The following is a 13794-nucleotide window of genomic DNA, read 5'->3' on the forward strand; positions in this document are numbered from 1 at the left end:
GGCCATAATTTGATAACATGATTATGTTAGGAAATTAATGTGATAAATATATTTAACATTTTTTTATTTTAGGCGTATTAAATAAGATCTATAGTTGGAGTAAGATCAAAATTTTCATTTTACCCTTCTCCTTAATCTAAATTATTTATTTCTTCGATTTTTCATGTAACAATTAAGAGTGAAAGAATTAGATTTATCCATGTATTTATATATTTATCAGCGTATGATCATAATTTTGGTACTTCATGTGTGAGAATTCAGTGTTTCACAATACTTTTAATCAATTCACTGTAGTTCCCTAGGAAAAGTATTATCAGAATATTGATAAAATTGTTATAATTTACCAATGTGTGCAACTAATATTTACTTTAAGAAAATGTATAAAGTATAAACGAAACATTTATCAGGATATGGTGCTTTTACATTCATAGTTTGTCCATACATCTAAATTTCATACTATATTTTTCAGTTCATTTCTCATCCCATATTCGAAAATTTAGAAAGCACTATTGAAATATTATTCACATGGAAAAAAATTGTTCCATAAAAGCCTATTATGCATTTATCTTGATCAAAAATTTCAATTTCACCTAACAAGCTTTGTATATGTTTCCTTTTGTAGAGTTCCTTCATAGCCGACGTTTACTGCCCTGGCATAGTCAAGAAAAGATCTATTCAGAATCATTTAGTCGCGTAGACTACGTTAAAGTTATGATAGGCTACGCGACTAATAAATCCGACTGAAACATGAAATATTACACAATCAAAACACTAGACGCACATCATGAACTTGCCTGCTGTCACTGTTGAAGAGAACAAAGTGCACGGGGTCCTGAGGCGAGAGACGGAAGAGTTGTAGGGCAACGTAAGCGCACGTGGTAGCACTGAGACAAAATCGAATATTTTACTAGTGGAACAGAAGAAGGATAAATATGTCTTTCTAGCCACTTTTGATCTAGGGAACAGTACAAAAATATGAACTACTATTTGCTAATAATATCACGAACTCTGTCTCATTTTGCAATTTCGACACAAATACTTTTTGTGTTATTGCAATAATGACACCGCGTTTTGATTTATAACCATTCCGACACCTAACCCTAACCGGAGAAGCCTCATACCTTCCGAAGCATATCAACAAAATGATCCATATTGCTGATCTTGTCCAGCTCGGCTCCTTATACGCCACCCAAACCTATCACAAAAAGGATTTCATCAAACCAACTTGCTAGAACACAAACTTTTCAAATCAAACTACATTTTGGAAGAATCTTGCAGTTATGCCTACCGATATAGCAATCACGTTAACGTAGAAATCAACGAGTGTCGCTGACAGCCACCTGCAGACATTGTCAAAACGTAGGATTAATATAAGAGAGGACGAAACACAAACAGAAATATAGGACTGGTGTAAATAGATCAAAACTATGAGTAGAGCTTTGACGTTGTGCAGATATGAGACGATTTAATGAACGCGTTTGAGGAAGGGCTTACGGAGTCAAAAGCTCTTGGCGAAACGGTGAGCCATCTGTGGCAATGGTGTAAACCAATGTAGCTACCATGAGACAGCCCAAGACAGAGAAAAGAAACCTTGCGCCTACAACAGATAGTATACTCTTCTTCAACTCCACTTCCTCCATAGAAGGACTATAGTAAAAACTCGAAAGAGTGAGATGGCATGTCAGAAGAAGGTAAAGAAGATTGAGTGTATTTCTACATAACAAATTCTTCACTATGCATATGTCAAATCTCAAAATGAAGAGAGAAACAGAACACCAAACATTTTTGCATTGGATGAAGAAAAATCAGATAATCCTCAAATTAATGCTCAAGTAATTACTGGTTGGTTGGCTACTCACCTTTTCTTATTTCTGAGCAAAACAAAGTAGACGGGATCTAACTGTGATTCTTGAGGAGTGAGCTTTAGGAACTGCAAAACGACGTACAAAGATGTGGTGATGCTGCAAAGGAGAAGGAGTAACAGAAGTTTAGTAATGTCGACTTAACATTTGAGGCGATGATTGAAGGAGTAATGGGGACTGAAACGAAGAAGATGAAGTTATAAATACCTTCCAAAGCATATAAGCAAAACCATCCAAATAAGTGAGGAAATCCAGTTAGATTCCTTGTAGATTATCCACATCTGATATCATAATTCCACTACATAATATGAGAATGAGATGATGCTTATTTTGGATTTAAAACTCATTCCAACATCATCTGCATTAGTATCACATAGTTAATCTTAGATTGAGCTGATATTTGAGAGAAAGGGCATACCCCTATGGCTAAGATATTGATATAGAAATCAACCAAGGTTGCTGCCATCCACCTGCATCAACAAGATCATTACCAATTTCTCATTTTTTTTCTCAATTCAAAATAAAAGATGCTAATTAACAGTATCAAAACACTAAAATCGTCTGAAAATATATGGATGTGTACATGAACAATAAGCAGTAGGGAAATCGATTATGAACTCAATTTTTATTTAGAAACCAGCGATCAAGTGATGCCATAGAATATTATTGTTAAATGGTATAGACAACATATTTAGAGAAGAAAGCAATGGGAGAAGATTATTGTATTTTGATTGAATGATGAAATGGTACTCAACACCCATATATTTATAGGGATGTTGGTGACTTTTGAGATCCTACAATAAATGTATATTCATGGAACTACACTACTATTGGAACAATGCATGCACATCTTCAATGCTTCTTGGAACTCCATTCTTGGAACTATATTCTTCTTTAATGCTTATTGATACTTCCCCTTTTCTCAACACTCCCCCTCAAATTGAGTGGTGGGATCTCCAAAACTCAATTTGGAAAGCACATCTTCAAAGCTCCTTGAGTTGACTGCTTTAGTTAGGATGTCGGCAAGTTGATCCTCAGAGCGAACAAAAGGGAGTTCGACAATCCCATTCTCAATGTTTTCTTTGATAAAGTGTCTGTCAACCTCCACATGCTTCGTTCGATCATGTTGTACTGGATTTTGTGAGATGCTTATAGCGGCTTTGTTATCACAATACAACTGGCACTTGCTTGGAGGGAGATTAATCTCTTTCATCAATCTCCTTAACCATAAAATCTCGGTCAACCCACTTTTAATCCCACGAAATTCTGCTTCGGCACTCGAAAGAGCCACCACCTTCTGCTTCTTACTTCTCCATGTTACCAAATTACCTCCAACAAAGGTAAAGTAGCCTGCTGTAGACTTCCTATCGTTTGGGTTCCCTGCCCAGTCAGCATCTGTATAACCATGAATCTCAAGATGCCCATTTTTAGCGAACAACACTCCATGCCCTGGAGTTCCCTTCAAATACCGACAAATCCTAAGTGCTGCCTCCATGTGATCTGTCTGCGGCTTATGCATGAACTGACTTACGACCCCAACTGCATAGGCAATATCTGGCCTAGTGTGCGAGAGATATATGAGTTTTCCGACTAGTCGCTGATATCGACTACGGTCAGCCAACTTGGCTCCTTCTCTGATTTGTAATCCGTGATTAACTGCCAGAGGAGTGTCTGCTGGTTTACATTCCAGTAGGCCGGTCTCTGCTAGGATGTCCAAGATATACTTCCTTTGTCGCAGAAAAATTCCTTTGATTGACCTTAGCACTTCAATCCCAAGAAAGTACTTGAGATTCCCCAAGTCCTTCATCTCAAATTCCTGAAAAAGATTTTTCTTTAATTCCTCAATCTCTTCTAGGTCGTCACCTGTAATAATCATGTCATCAACATATATGATTAAACATGTGATCTTATCACCCTGCTTCTTAAAAAATAGCGTATGGTCTGAATTGCTCTGTGTATATCCATAGCTAATCATTGCCCCAGCAAACTTCCCAAACCATACTCTTGGAGATTGCTTCAATCCATACAAGGTCTTCCTCAATCGGCACCCTTCACCTGCTTTAAAATCTGTTGCAAAACCTGGGGGTGCCTCCATGTAAACTTCTTCTTCCTTCTTCAACTCTCCATGTAGGAAGGCATTCGTCACATCAAACTGGTGTAATGGCCAGTCCCTATTAGCAGCAATGGATAACAACACCCGAATTGTGTTCATCTTAGCTACTGGAGAGAAGGTCTCAGAATAGTCAACTCCATATGTCTGAGTATAGCCTTTTGCGACAAGTCGTGCCTTGTACCTTTCTATCGAGCCATCAGGTCTTCTTTTGATAGTGAAGACCCATCGACAACCCACTGGTCGCTTCCCTTCTGGTAGAGCACATTTCTCCCATGTGTGGTTTCGAATCAGTGCATCAATCTCTTTCTTCATTGCTTCCCTCCAATGCTTGTATTTCATAGCTTCTTCCCATGTCTGTGGTATTTCTTCTTCCTCATATAGTGCATTCTCGAAAGCCCGAGCCATCTCTGATAAATGGCCTTTGGCTAGGTTCACAACAGAGTACCGCTTTTTCTTGTCAATCCTCTCTGGCGTATACCTTTTGGGTGGAACTCCTCTGTTTGACCTTGGTGGAAGTATGTACCTCCCAGTGTCAGGGTCAACTCCTTCGACCTCGACTTCCTCAATTTCCCTTTTTTCGGCCTCAATTGAATTTTCTTCTGCACTTACAGTGTTAGCCAAACAATTATCTGTATCCACAGGATTACTTACAGTGGATAACCTTAACGGAGAAATATTTGAGGCGATGCCACTTTCTACGATGGACTCTACCACATCAGAGACTTGCTCAGCGGAATTGCTTACTGTTTTCTCTGATAGATCCGCATCAGGATTGCTTGGCGTTGGCAGTGGCATTGAGATCCAACTTAGCGGGTCCGTATCATTGTTATCCCTAACATTACTCTCCCCCTGACCGCTAAGATGGGTAAAGAAGTACTCAGTTTCAAGAAAGTTGCAGTTCATTGTAACAAACATCCGGTTGGACTTTGGATCGAAACACCTATACCCCTTTTGATTTACCCCATATCCTACAAAAACGCATTTGATAGCGCAAGGGGATAGTTTAGTTCTTTCATGTTTAGGAATGTGGACAAAAACGGAGCATCCGAAGACGCGAGGTTCAAGAGTCAAGGGCGGAGGAATTTTTGTGAAGGTGGACAAGACTTGTAGAGGAGTTTTATGTTTGAGAATACTTGTGGGCAATCGGTTTAAGAGATAGGCTGAGGTGGCAATGGCTTCTGGCCAGAAGTGTTTCGGGGCTTTTGACTCTATAAGCATAGAACGAGTCATTTCGAGGAGAGATCGATTTTTCCTTTCAGCCACACCGTTTTGTTCGGGAGTATGAGCACATGTGGTTTGGTGTATAAGGCCTTTGTTTTGGAAGAGTTGTTTCATGGTAGAATTAACGAACTCCCCCCCATTATCTGACCGAAGGACCTGAATGGTTTTGTGAAACTGAGTTTGGATAAGGTTATAGAAATGGGTAAAGTGTGACAAAACTTCAGATTTTTATTTCATGAAATATATCCAGGTCATGCGAGTGCAATCATCCACAAAAACTAAGAAATATCGAAAACCTTGCCCCCCAATAACTGGTGCGGGCCCCCAAACATCAGAGTGTACTAAGGCAAATGGGGTTTCAACACGAGTATTACTTAATGGGTAAGAGTTCCGATGACTTTTGGATAAAAGACAAGTTTCACAGTACATGTCATGCTTAGGAATAATACTAGGAAATAATAATTTTAAGTAACCGATAGATGGATGACCCAAGCGCCGATGCCAAAGCCAAGCTTTCCTGTCAGCTGATCCGTGAGTTAACATGGCAGTCCCTTTTTGAGCTATCTCATCCACATAGTAAAGCCCATCACGTTCAGTGCCACGCCCAATTATCTCTCCGGTTCGGATATCCTGCAACAGACAAAATTGTGGCTGCATTAGTAACGTACAATTCAATTCCTTTGTGACATGACTAATGGATAATAACTTATGAGACATCGAAGGAATATATAGACAATTTGATAACTGCAAAGTTGGGGAAATGTTAACGGTTCCAGCCCCCTCAACCACCGTAAATTCCCCATTGGCAGTTTGGATATGAGATTTTAGAGGTTTCTGAAGGTTGGTAAGGTCTGAGGCATCATATGTTATGGTATCGGTTGCCCCACAGTCAAAAATCCATTTATCATTTTTCTCATGGCCATTAGATACTGCACACACAACTCCAAGCTTCTCGAGAGGCTGAAATCGATTTTGGCAAGTGGTTTGGGAAATTATGGAATTTTCAGGAGATTTGGGGGCTAATTGCGACTGAGAATTTTGGTGGGGTAAAACCTGCAATTTCCCAAAGATTTGGGGGCTTCCAATAAAAGAGCCCCCTAACCCTAATCTACCTGAATCGGGCGCCGCCTCTCCCCTCATCAATTCTTCACTCCAATCGTGAATTACACTCCCACTTCCGCTGGCAACAAAGTTTGCTGCCCCGGTTGTATTCGCTTGCTGAGCAGCTTCATTTCTGGTCCTTCCTCCTGGCTGGACAGCACCGGCGGTTTGCGCGACCCCCTGCACGGCGTTGCCTCCGTCGCCTCCAACTGCTGCGGCGGCGTGCCCGCCACGGTTCCATGGTGTTTGCGGTTGCGGCGGCTTGCCGTGCTTCTCTTCCCACCAATCTGGATATCCAACTAGTTCAAAGCATGAATCTTTTGTGTGTCTTTTCCGTTTGCAGTAGGAACACACCAATTTTGACTTGTCTTCTTCATCACTTCGCCGATTTCTATCATTGCCACTGCCGCGACCACCACTGTTGCTGCCGCGACCACCACCGTTGCTGCCGCGACCGCCACCCCGAGAGCCGCCGGTAGGGTTCTGCCACCCTCGGATGGCGAGGCCAGTTCCAATTCCATCCATGGCAGCTGCTCCGCCGGTGTTTGCCTGTTGTAACACTCGGAGTCGTGTCTCCTCCTGCTGAATCAGGTTGTACGCATAGTCGACGGAGGGAAGTGGGTCCATTTTCAGTATTTCCCTCTTGGTTGTTTCATATTTGCTATCAATTGCATAGAGAAACTGACATACTCTCTGATCTTGTATGAATTTGTTATGAATCTCCATATCCTCTGGACATTTCATTGGGTTCGTCTGTTTTTGGTCGATTGAAATCCAGATCTCTCCCAACCGGCTCCATATTTCTTCTAATGAACTGCTTCCTTGCCTCAGTGTGGTTGCTTTGAACTGAAGATCATACACCTGGATTTTATCTCTTCCGCTCCCATATGTGACGGCCAACGCATCCCATATATGCTTTGCCGTCGGATGTTGTGAAACTCGACTGACCAGTCGAGGCTCAATGTTTTGTATTAACCAAGTGATCACACAGTGATCGGCTTGTTCCCATTGTATGAAGGCTGGATCGGTTCGGGGTGGAGAATGAGGCACTCCGGTGACGTGAGATACCATTCCCCGACCGCTTATTGCCGTCTTCATCAATACGGACCAAAGGGCGTAATTTTCTCCATTCAACTTATTCCCACCAATGTGGAGGGGCTGCGTGTCAATTCTGAATGGCATGGCAGCTGTTTCTGGTGGATTTGGTTGGTTCATCGCAAAACTATTGCGCATAAAGTTGGCAAATTGCCGGGCAAATTCATCTGCCATAGATGAATCTGAGGTTTCGGTTACTATATAGTTGTCATTTGACATTTTGGCTTATGGTTATAGATACAGCGGAAAAAGGAAAAACAAAAAAACGGGAAAGGGCCGAGAAAGGTATCAAAGACGATGATGATACCTTATCTGAGTCCAAACCCGCTCTGATACCATGTTAAATGGTATAGACAACATATTTAGAGAAGAAAGCAATGGGAGAAGATTATTGTATTTTGATTGAATGATGAAATGGTACTCAACACCCATATATTTATAGGGATGTTGGTGACTTTTGAGATCTTACAATAAATGTATATTCATGGAACTACACTACTATTGGAACAATGCATGCACATCTTCAATGCTTCTTGGAACTCCATTCTTGGAACTATATTCTTCTTTAATGCTTATTGATACTTCCCCTTTTCTCAACAATTATTTAAAGCAATTTTGTGCATAATTCATATTTCTGCAACTGAATATCTAGAGAGAGAGGTATGGTACGGGGTGAGGAGTTCTTTGCGGAAAGGGAGGCCGTCAGTGACGACTGTGTAGATGACGGTGGCAGTGGCCAGAAATCCGAGCACCACAAACGCCGTCCTCAGCCCGATAGCGAGCGATGCTTCCGCCATTGATGACTATGCTTTACAAGTTTTGAATTACGGTTGTAAGCTGGAAAAGATTGAGAAGAAAATATGAGGAAAGGAGTGAGTTTGAGACGAAAATATATGAGGATGGCAAGAATCCACGTCACCAATCTCTCAAGTCATTCTAGTCTAGTCGGGAAGGGATGGGGATAGTTTCAATTATTTTGGTAAATACCATCTTAAGACTCCATGAAAATTACACTTTTTCATTATGAAAATTATGCACGTAAACATGAATTGGCGAAATTGGAGTGCCAATTTGGCAAAACATGTCCCATTATGAAACATTGGAGTGTTGATAGGATTGTATTAAGGAGCTGTTCAGTTAGTCCGATATGGCAAGTTTTGGGTCCATTTCTGCCCAATTTTCGATGTTCAGTTTTTATGATTTGTATCAGACGGGCCCAAAGAAAAGGGGTAGGCCCGCACTATTCATCAAATATACTCCGAAAATAAAACGGGAGAGATGCGTGCTTTACAAATGTGAGGCGGTCAGATTTGAGCTAATTGGGCAGCAAAAGACAAATTTGCCCTCTGCAAAATTTGAATCCCCCAAATCGTGAATTGCAGCTCTCATTTTCTACCTCTACGTGCCCTATTCGGTGAGACGCCGCTCCACCAATTTCACCACTCTCCAAGCACAGTGTAGAACATCCGTCCACCGGAATTGGCGAGGTTAGATAGATGATTACAATGGTGGAAACCCCGAATACGATTGAGTGATTTATATGTGGATGCAATGTTGTCGGCTTGAATAGAGTGTTGAATTTAATGTCATTTTTTTGTGTAGTTTGATTGGTCGCGGCAGTTCCCAGAGCCACCGTCGGATATTGAAGGCATTATTTTGCAGGAAAGAGACATGTCGACTGCTTCTTCAGGTAAATGCTTCATCCTACCCTATCACTGCCTTTGGTTCTAGTATTTCAACATCGTTATCATGCTGCTTGCTCGTACAAGTTGCTCTCATTTAGTCATATATCGTGGTTATTTGTTGGTTGCAGGGATTTGTTGCGCTAATTTGAGTGTGTAAATATTGTTACTTTGTGATATATTGTTCTGCATTTGTGAATCAAAAATGGTGATGGCTGATGTTGCACACACAGCATCTGGTTTGGTCAACAGTTGGTGTGGGTACTGTCCGTAAAGTACTGTTTTGTTGTTGTGTTTAGCTTTAGTTAAATTACATTATACATCAGGAGGCAGGATGAGCTCTCCGACGATTAACTATGCAAGGCTCCACATGTTGCTGGAGGATATAATGCTTGTCTATCATGTTGAGACCACCATCCTCGTACAACGATATAAAAGCGCACGAACACGAAGAGCAAAACGTATAATTGTTCAGAACGCCAGGCGATATAGCGTCTTGAATAAAATACCCTCTCAATTGGAATACCTAGACCGTCTAGTGAACTTGACGGATGCCGACTGCATCGCAAATCTGCCTATGGATCGTAACACATTCGGGAGGTTGTGCCGAATTCTAGTTGAACGAGGAGGTTTGCGCCCTGGTAGGTGTCTTGGTGTCGAAGAAATGGTGGCAATCTTTGTTGGGGTCCTATCACACCATAAAAAGAATCGGATAGTAGGTTTCCATTTCAAAAGGTCAGGTGCGACAGTGTCATATCACGTCAATAATGTACTTGGTGCGGTTCTTAGCCTCCACAACGTACTTCTCTCCAAACCAACACCCATCGGTGAAGACAGTGTAGACCATCGCTGGAAGTGGTTTCCGGTAATATTTTTTGAAGATGAACTGTTATTGACTAGATTTTGGTTTATATGTTTCATAATTTTTATTAGTTTATTTTTTTTGTGTAAAATAGGGATGCTTGGGGGCGCTTGATGGGACACACATCGATGTCTTGGTGAGTAGTGCCGACAAACCCCGTTACAGAACAAGAAAAGGGCATATAGCGACCAACACCTTGGCGGCATGTAACCGCAACATGCAATTTGTTTACCTTCTAGCGGGTTGGGAGGGGTCTGCAGGTGATTCCCGCGTGCTACGCGATGCTATTACCCGTCCAGGCAGTTTTAAGGTTCCGCAAGGTATGATATATGACAAACCTGATCTACCTTTTTCATCGATGCTTGCTGTTACAACGTAAATATTCATGGCTCAATTTGAATTTTTTATACCCTCTTATTTTAGGTTGTTACTACTTGTGCGATAGCGCCTATGCGAATAGCAATGGTTTTCTAACGCCATATAAAGGCGTAAGGTACCACCTAAACGAATGGGGTCAGGGCAATGCAATGCCCCAGGACCCTAAAGAGCTTTTCAATATGAGGCATACTCGGGCAAGGAATGTAATTGAGCGAGCTTTTGCTGTTTTAAAAATGCGGTGGGGAATCCTTAGAAGTGCTTCGTATTACCCAATCAAGATACAAATACGTCTAATCATGGCATGTTTCTTATTGCACAATTTTATACGCCGAGAGATGGCAACTGACCCTGTTGAGGCTGAACTAGACGAAGAAACTTGGGAATACGCTGCAGATGAAGAAATTGCAGCACAAGATTATGTCGGAGGGGTTGATCCCAGCGCTGAATGGACCCAAAAACGCGAGGCCTTAGCTACTCACATGTGGAACAACAGATAGAATTTTGTAAACAACGTTGTATCTGTTATGAACTTTATTCTGTTTTGCTTGATTGTTTTTGTTGATGTTTACAGAACATATGTATGCACTATTATTCTGGTTGAATGTTGTATAGGGACCCCTCGTTTTTTTTCGCATATAAATTTTAATGTGATTTGTCTCCAGCTAGATGAACAACAAGATGTCAAGCTCTGAATGCACCCCTATGTGTGGCTGGGGGAAGGGAATGATGGAGCTCCGTTGTGCGGGCAAGTCGGCCATCTATTTTGTACGTCGCTATGTGCCGCACAGTGTGTCTGAACACTATGGAGGAGTTGAAATGTGTGATGTGGACCTAGCTCCTCTTTATTGTGCGATGTAATGTGTAAAACAATATGTATGTTCTGTATCACAATCTTTTTTTGTAGTACTCATCATAAGTTCCATTAAAATGTTGATGTACATCTTCAACTCATGTATTAATAGAGGACATAGCATCAGCAACTACATCTAATCCACCTCCACAATTCCATCTCAGCATACTGCATTCCAACTGTCGATATAAATATGGGTAGTTAAAAGTCACTCACACAAAATTGATTAGTTGACATCTCTGTTTAATGCTGAACCATACAAAATTTCAGAAATGGAAATCATCACACAACAACCAAATTTTTTATTTTAATTGTTCATTTAACTAATCATCTGTCTTTTTTTTTAGACCAACATCCGGGAAGCAAAGAGTTTACAAGCATGACATAACATTATAACTGAGTTCACACTAAGATGATTTCAGCTCATACAAAAGTGGAGTTGTTGGACAAGTGCAGAACGTACACCACACTGCACCTAAACCAACAACTCCTTGGGACATGCACATCTGCATTGCAAGCTGAAGGAAAATCACAAAATAGTAGTACTTATATGCAACTAGATTATATACAACCAAAAGATAGAGAACCATACTTGCACTTGACAGACAGCAACTTAGACGCTAGGACGTTCTTCATCAAGGAGAAGTAGCAGATACCCCAACTTAGCATTCATGGGCATCCCCATGAAAACCTCCATCCGCTGGGGCTTGTCACTGAGAATGTTACACAAGTAGTACCTCTGTTTAAGTGTAAGACCATCGACACTTCCCAGCTTGTCGAATACCTCTTGACGAGCCTTTCCCATATCGAACTCATATCCGATCCTAGAAGAGATGGTTTCCAAGCGTGAATTGGTCTGGGCATGCAAATTCCCAAGGAACTCCATGAGTGCGTCGTCAGATGACGGCTGTTTTCGTTTCTGCCCGCCAGATTTGGTCGTTGATACGGCTTGCTGCTGCCCGGACTGTGCTTCACTGCTATTCTGTTTATCAGCAGTACCTGACGAATTTGGAGGTATCTCATCACCTAGGAAATCCTCAAATGTGGGGTGGTAGTCATTCTCGTTAGTTTGGCTAGCACTTGCCATTTGGGCACGCTGACTAGTAGCTGCCACGTCTATATTCTCCGAGCCCGATCCCTTAGCACGGTCTTTGCCAAAGATGCATTGCCAAGCCTCCCAGTACGGCCACGATTTGTATCGCATGAATTTTGCATCTTTGTCTGCCTATACAAAGCCAATACAAAAACTTTCACATCCAAAAAATCACTGCTCTTAGTTTATGACAGAACACGATAAGATAAACAACCTACCGCCACAACTTGCGCCCACTGATCGTCATCAATATCTATCTTATAGTCGTTGTTCACATTGAAACCTACGCCACTACGGCTGAGTATGTCGCGAAGACTGTTATAGTTTTTTTTCCAAGCCGTTATTTTGGATGAAATGTGCGGGTTTCCCTTGATGTCGGAATTTGGAAATTCTTTCCGGATATCATCTTCAACCTTCTGTTGGTATCCAGCACGGAACCCATTGTCTGATTTCCAGCCCCTCGCCACCAACTCTAGCAACGATGAGACCAATATTTCTTCCTCTCTTACTACCCACATACGCCGGGTACGATCACCCTTGCGGAACTTGTTTCGAGCTAGTCCATTCCAACCTAAAATTTAGGTACAAAAACAACAACACGAAGACAGTAGCCATCTGTAATTTTAACCAACATTCGACAAAAAAAACAGAGGAAGAAGACAAGACACTAACCAGCTTGAGGACACCCATTGCTATCAGTTGCAGTACGATTTGACGACATAACAACTGCAATAGAGTACACTCATATATTAGAAATCGGATTGTGCGACAATGTAATTTCCGGCAAAGGCAAGTTGGGGAAATCGCAACACCATTTATAGGGGGGAAACGCAGGCATCTCAGTTATTAACATAACACACAACCAAACTCGGTCAAAAATCTAACTGAACATAAACATTAGAGCACTATTTAAGAATCATCAGACCAATATCGTGGCTTAAGAAACATCCTGTCCAAACTGATTACGACACAGAGAGACTCACCTCTGTGTTGACGACGAAGGGAAGATTGCCGTCTGAGTAGATTCTGACCTCACCCTTGTTGCATAGTGTGTGCTGCTATGGTCGACTGTAATTTAAGAGCTGAGGGTTGCTGTGATTATTTAGCTGAGTTTTGAGCAATTCCTCAAAATTTCAGCGGGATTGTACCCGCGTTAATTTCAATTGAAGCGCCAATTAAAAATTTGATTTTTTATGCGGGGTATTTTTGGCAGTTCACCTAATCCTCAATATCTGAAATGGAACAAATCTGATACACCGAACACCACGGTCAATTTCGGAATTGGTGGGTTAGCCCTCACCAATTCTGGATCAGTCTGTATTAAGGTGCAATGCACAACATTTTTTAAAGTAATAACGTACCACCAATCCCGTGCTGCCATGTGAAACATTGGAGTGTTGATAGGAGTGTATTCAGCAATATTCATTTAGTTTGCGCTTACAGATTGCATGATAATAATAGGTGGATTGCAGTATAGATTGTTGAGTATTACCGTATAGGCATAGAATGTTTGAGTTGCAGTATATATATAGACACA

The 13794-nt window shown here is 41.4% G+C and overlaps 3 protein-coding genes and 1 long non-coding RNA gene across 4 annotated transcripts; 2 read left to right on the forward strand and 2 right to left on the reverse strand.

The window, feature by feature from the left end:
- Positions 1 to 763: 763 nt before the first annotated feature.
- LOC121765577 lies at positions 764 to 8227 on the reverse strand. Its single transcript, XM_042161775.1, has 8 exons — positions 8062 to 8227; positions 2281 to 2332; positions 2070 to 2143; positions 1860 to 1961; positions 1495 to 1647; positions 1289 to 1340; positions 1122 to 1195; positions 764 to 884 (listed from the first exon to the last, which is right to left on the reverse strand). Exons 1-8 carry the CDS (start codon positions 8187 to 8189, stop codon positions 764 to 766), a joined length of 756 nt encoding a protein of 251 aa, XP_042017709.1. The 5' UTR covers positions 8190 to 8227.
- A 296-nt stretch (positions 8228 to 8523) lies between these two features.
- On the forward strand, positions 8524 to 9857 carry LOC121763925. The gene is made up of 3 exons (XR_006042522.1): positions 8524 to 8879; positions 8995 to 9082; positions 9401 to 9857. It is a non-coding gene; the product is annotated as an uncharacterized LOC121763925 (long non-coding RNA).
- A 296-nt stretch (positions 9858 to 10153) lies between these two features.
- LOC121765578 lies at positions 10154 to 10811 on the forward strand. Its single transcript, XM_042161776.1, has 2 exons — positions 10154 to 10256; positions 10360 to 10811. Exons 1-2 carry the CDS (start codon positions 10154 to 10156, stop codon positions 10809 to 10811), a joined length of 555 nt encoding a protein of 184 aa, XP_042017710.1.
- A 715-nt stretch (positions 10812 to 11526) lies between these two features.
- On the reverse strand, positions 11527 to 13380 carry LOC121764934. The gene is made up of 4 exons (XM_042160966.1): positions 13241 to 13380; positions 12930 to 12983; positions 12476 to 12828; positions 11527 to 12389 (listed from the first exon to the last, which is right to left on the reverse strand). Exons 2-4 carry the CDS (start codon positions 12976 to 12978, stop codon positions 11778 to 11780), a joined length of 1014 nt encoding a protein of 337 aa, XP_042016900.1. The 5' UTR covers positions 12979 to 12983; positions 13241 to 13380; the 3' UTR covers positions 11527 to 11777.
- Between the last annotated feature and the right edge of the window lie 414 nt (positions 13381 to 13794).

This window comes from Salvia splendens, chromosome 14 (genome assembly GCF_004379255.2).
Source record: "Salvia splendens isolate huo1 chromosome 14, SspV2, whole genome shotgun sequence".
Classification (NCBI taxonomy): Eukaryota; Viridiplantae; Streptophyta; class Magnoliopsida; order Lamiales; family Lamiaceae; genus Salvia; species Salvia splendens.

Excerpts from the sequence above, each read along its gene's own strand:
- LOC121765577 (XM_042161775.1), bottom strand. The coding sequence starts at position 8,189 with ATGGCGGAAGCATCGCTCGCTATCGGGCTGAGGACGGCGTTTGTGGTG. Across the intron at positions 1,341-1,494 it reads CGCCAAGAGCTTTTGACTCC|GTGGCTGTCAGCGACACTCG; the intron begins GTAAGCCCTTCC and ends CAATGTCTGCAG. Across the intron at positions 885-1,121 it reads TTGTTGATATGCTTCGGAAG|TGCTACCACGTGCGCTTACG; the intron begins GTATGAGGCTTC and ends ATTTTGTCTCAG.
- LOC121765578 (XM_042161776.1), top strand. The coding sequence starts at position 10,154 with ATGCAATTTGTTTACCTTCTAGCGGGTTGGGAGGGGTCTGCAGGTGAT. Across the intron at positions 10,257-10,359 it reads CAGTTTTAAGGTTCCGCAAG|GTTGTTACTACTTGTGCGAT; the intron begins GTATGATATATG and ends CTCTTATTTTAG.
- LOC121764934 (XM_042160966.1), bottom strand. The coding sequence starts at position 12,978 with ATGTCGTCAAATCGTACTGCAACTGATAGCAATGGGTGTCCTCAAGCT. Across the intron at positions 12,829-12,929 it reads CAATGGGTGTCCTCAAGCTG|GTTGGAATGGACTAGCTCGA; the intron begins GTTAGTGTCTTG and ends CCTAAATTTTAG. Across the intron at positions 12,390-12,475 it reads AGTGGGCGCAAGTTGTGGCG|GCAGACAAAGATGCAAAATT; the intron begins GTAGGTTGTTTA and ends GGCTTTGTATAG.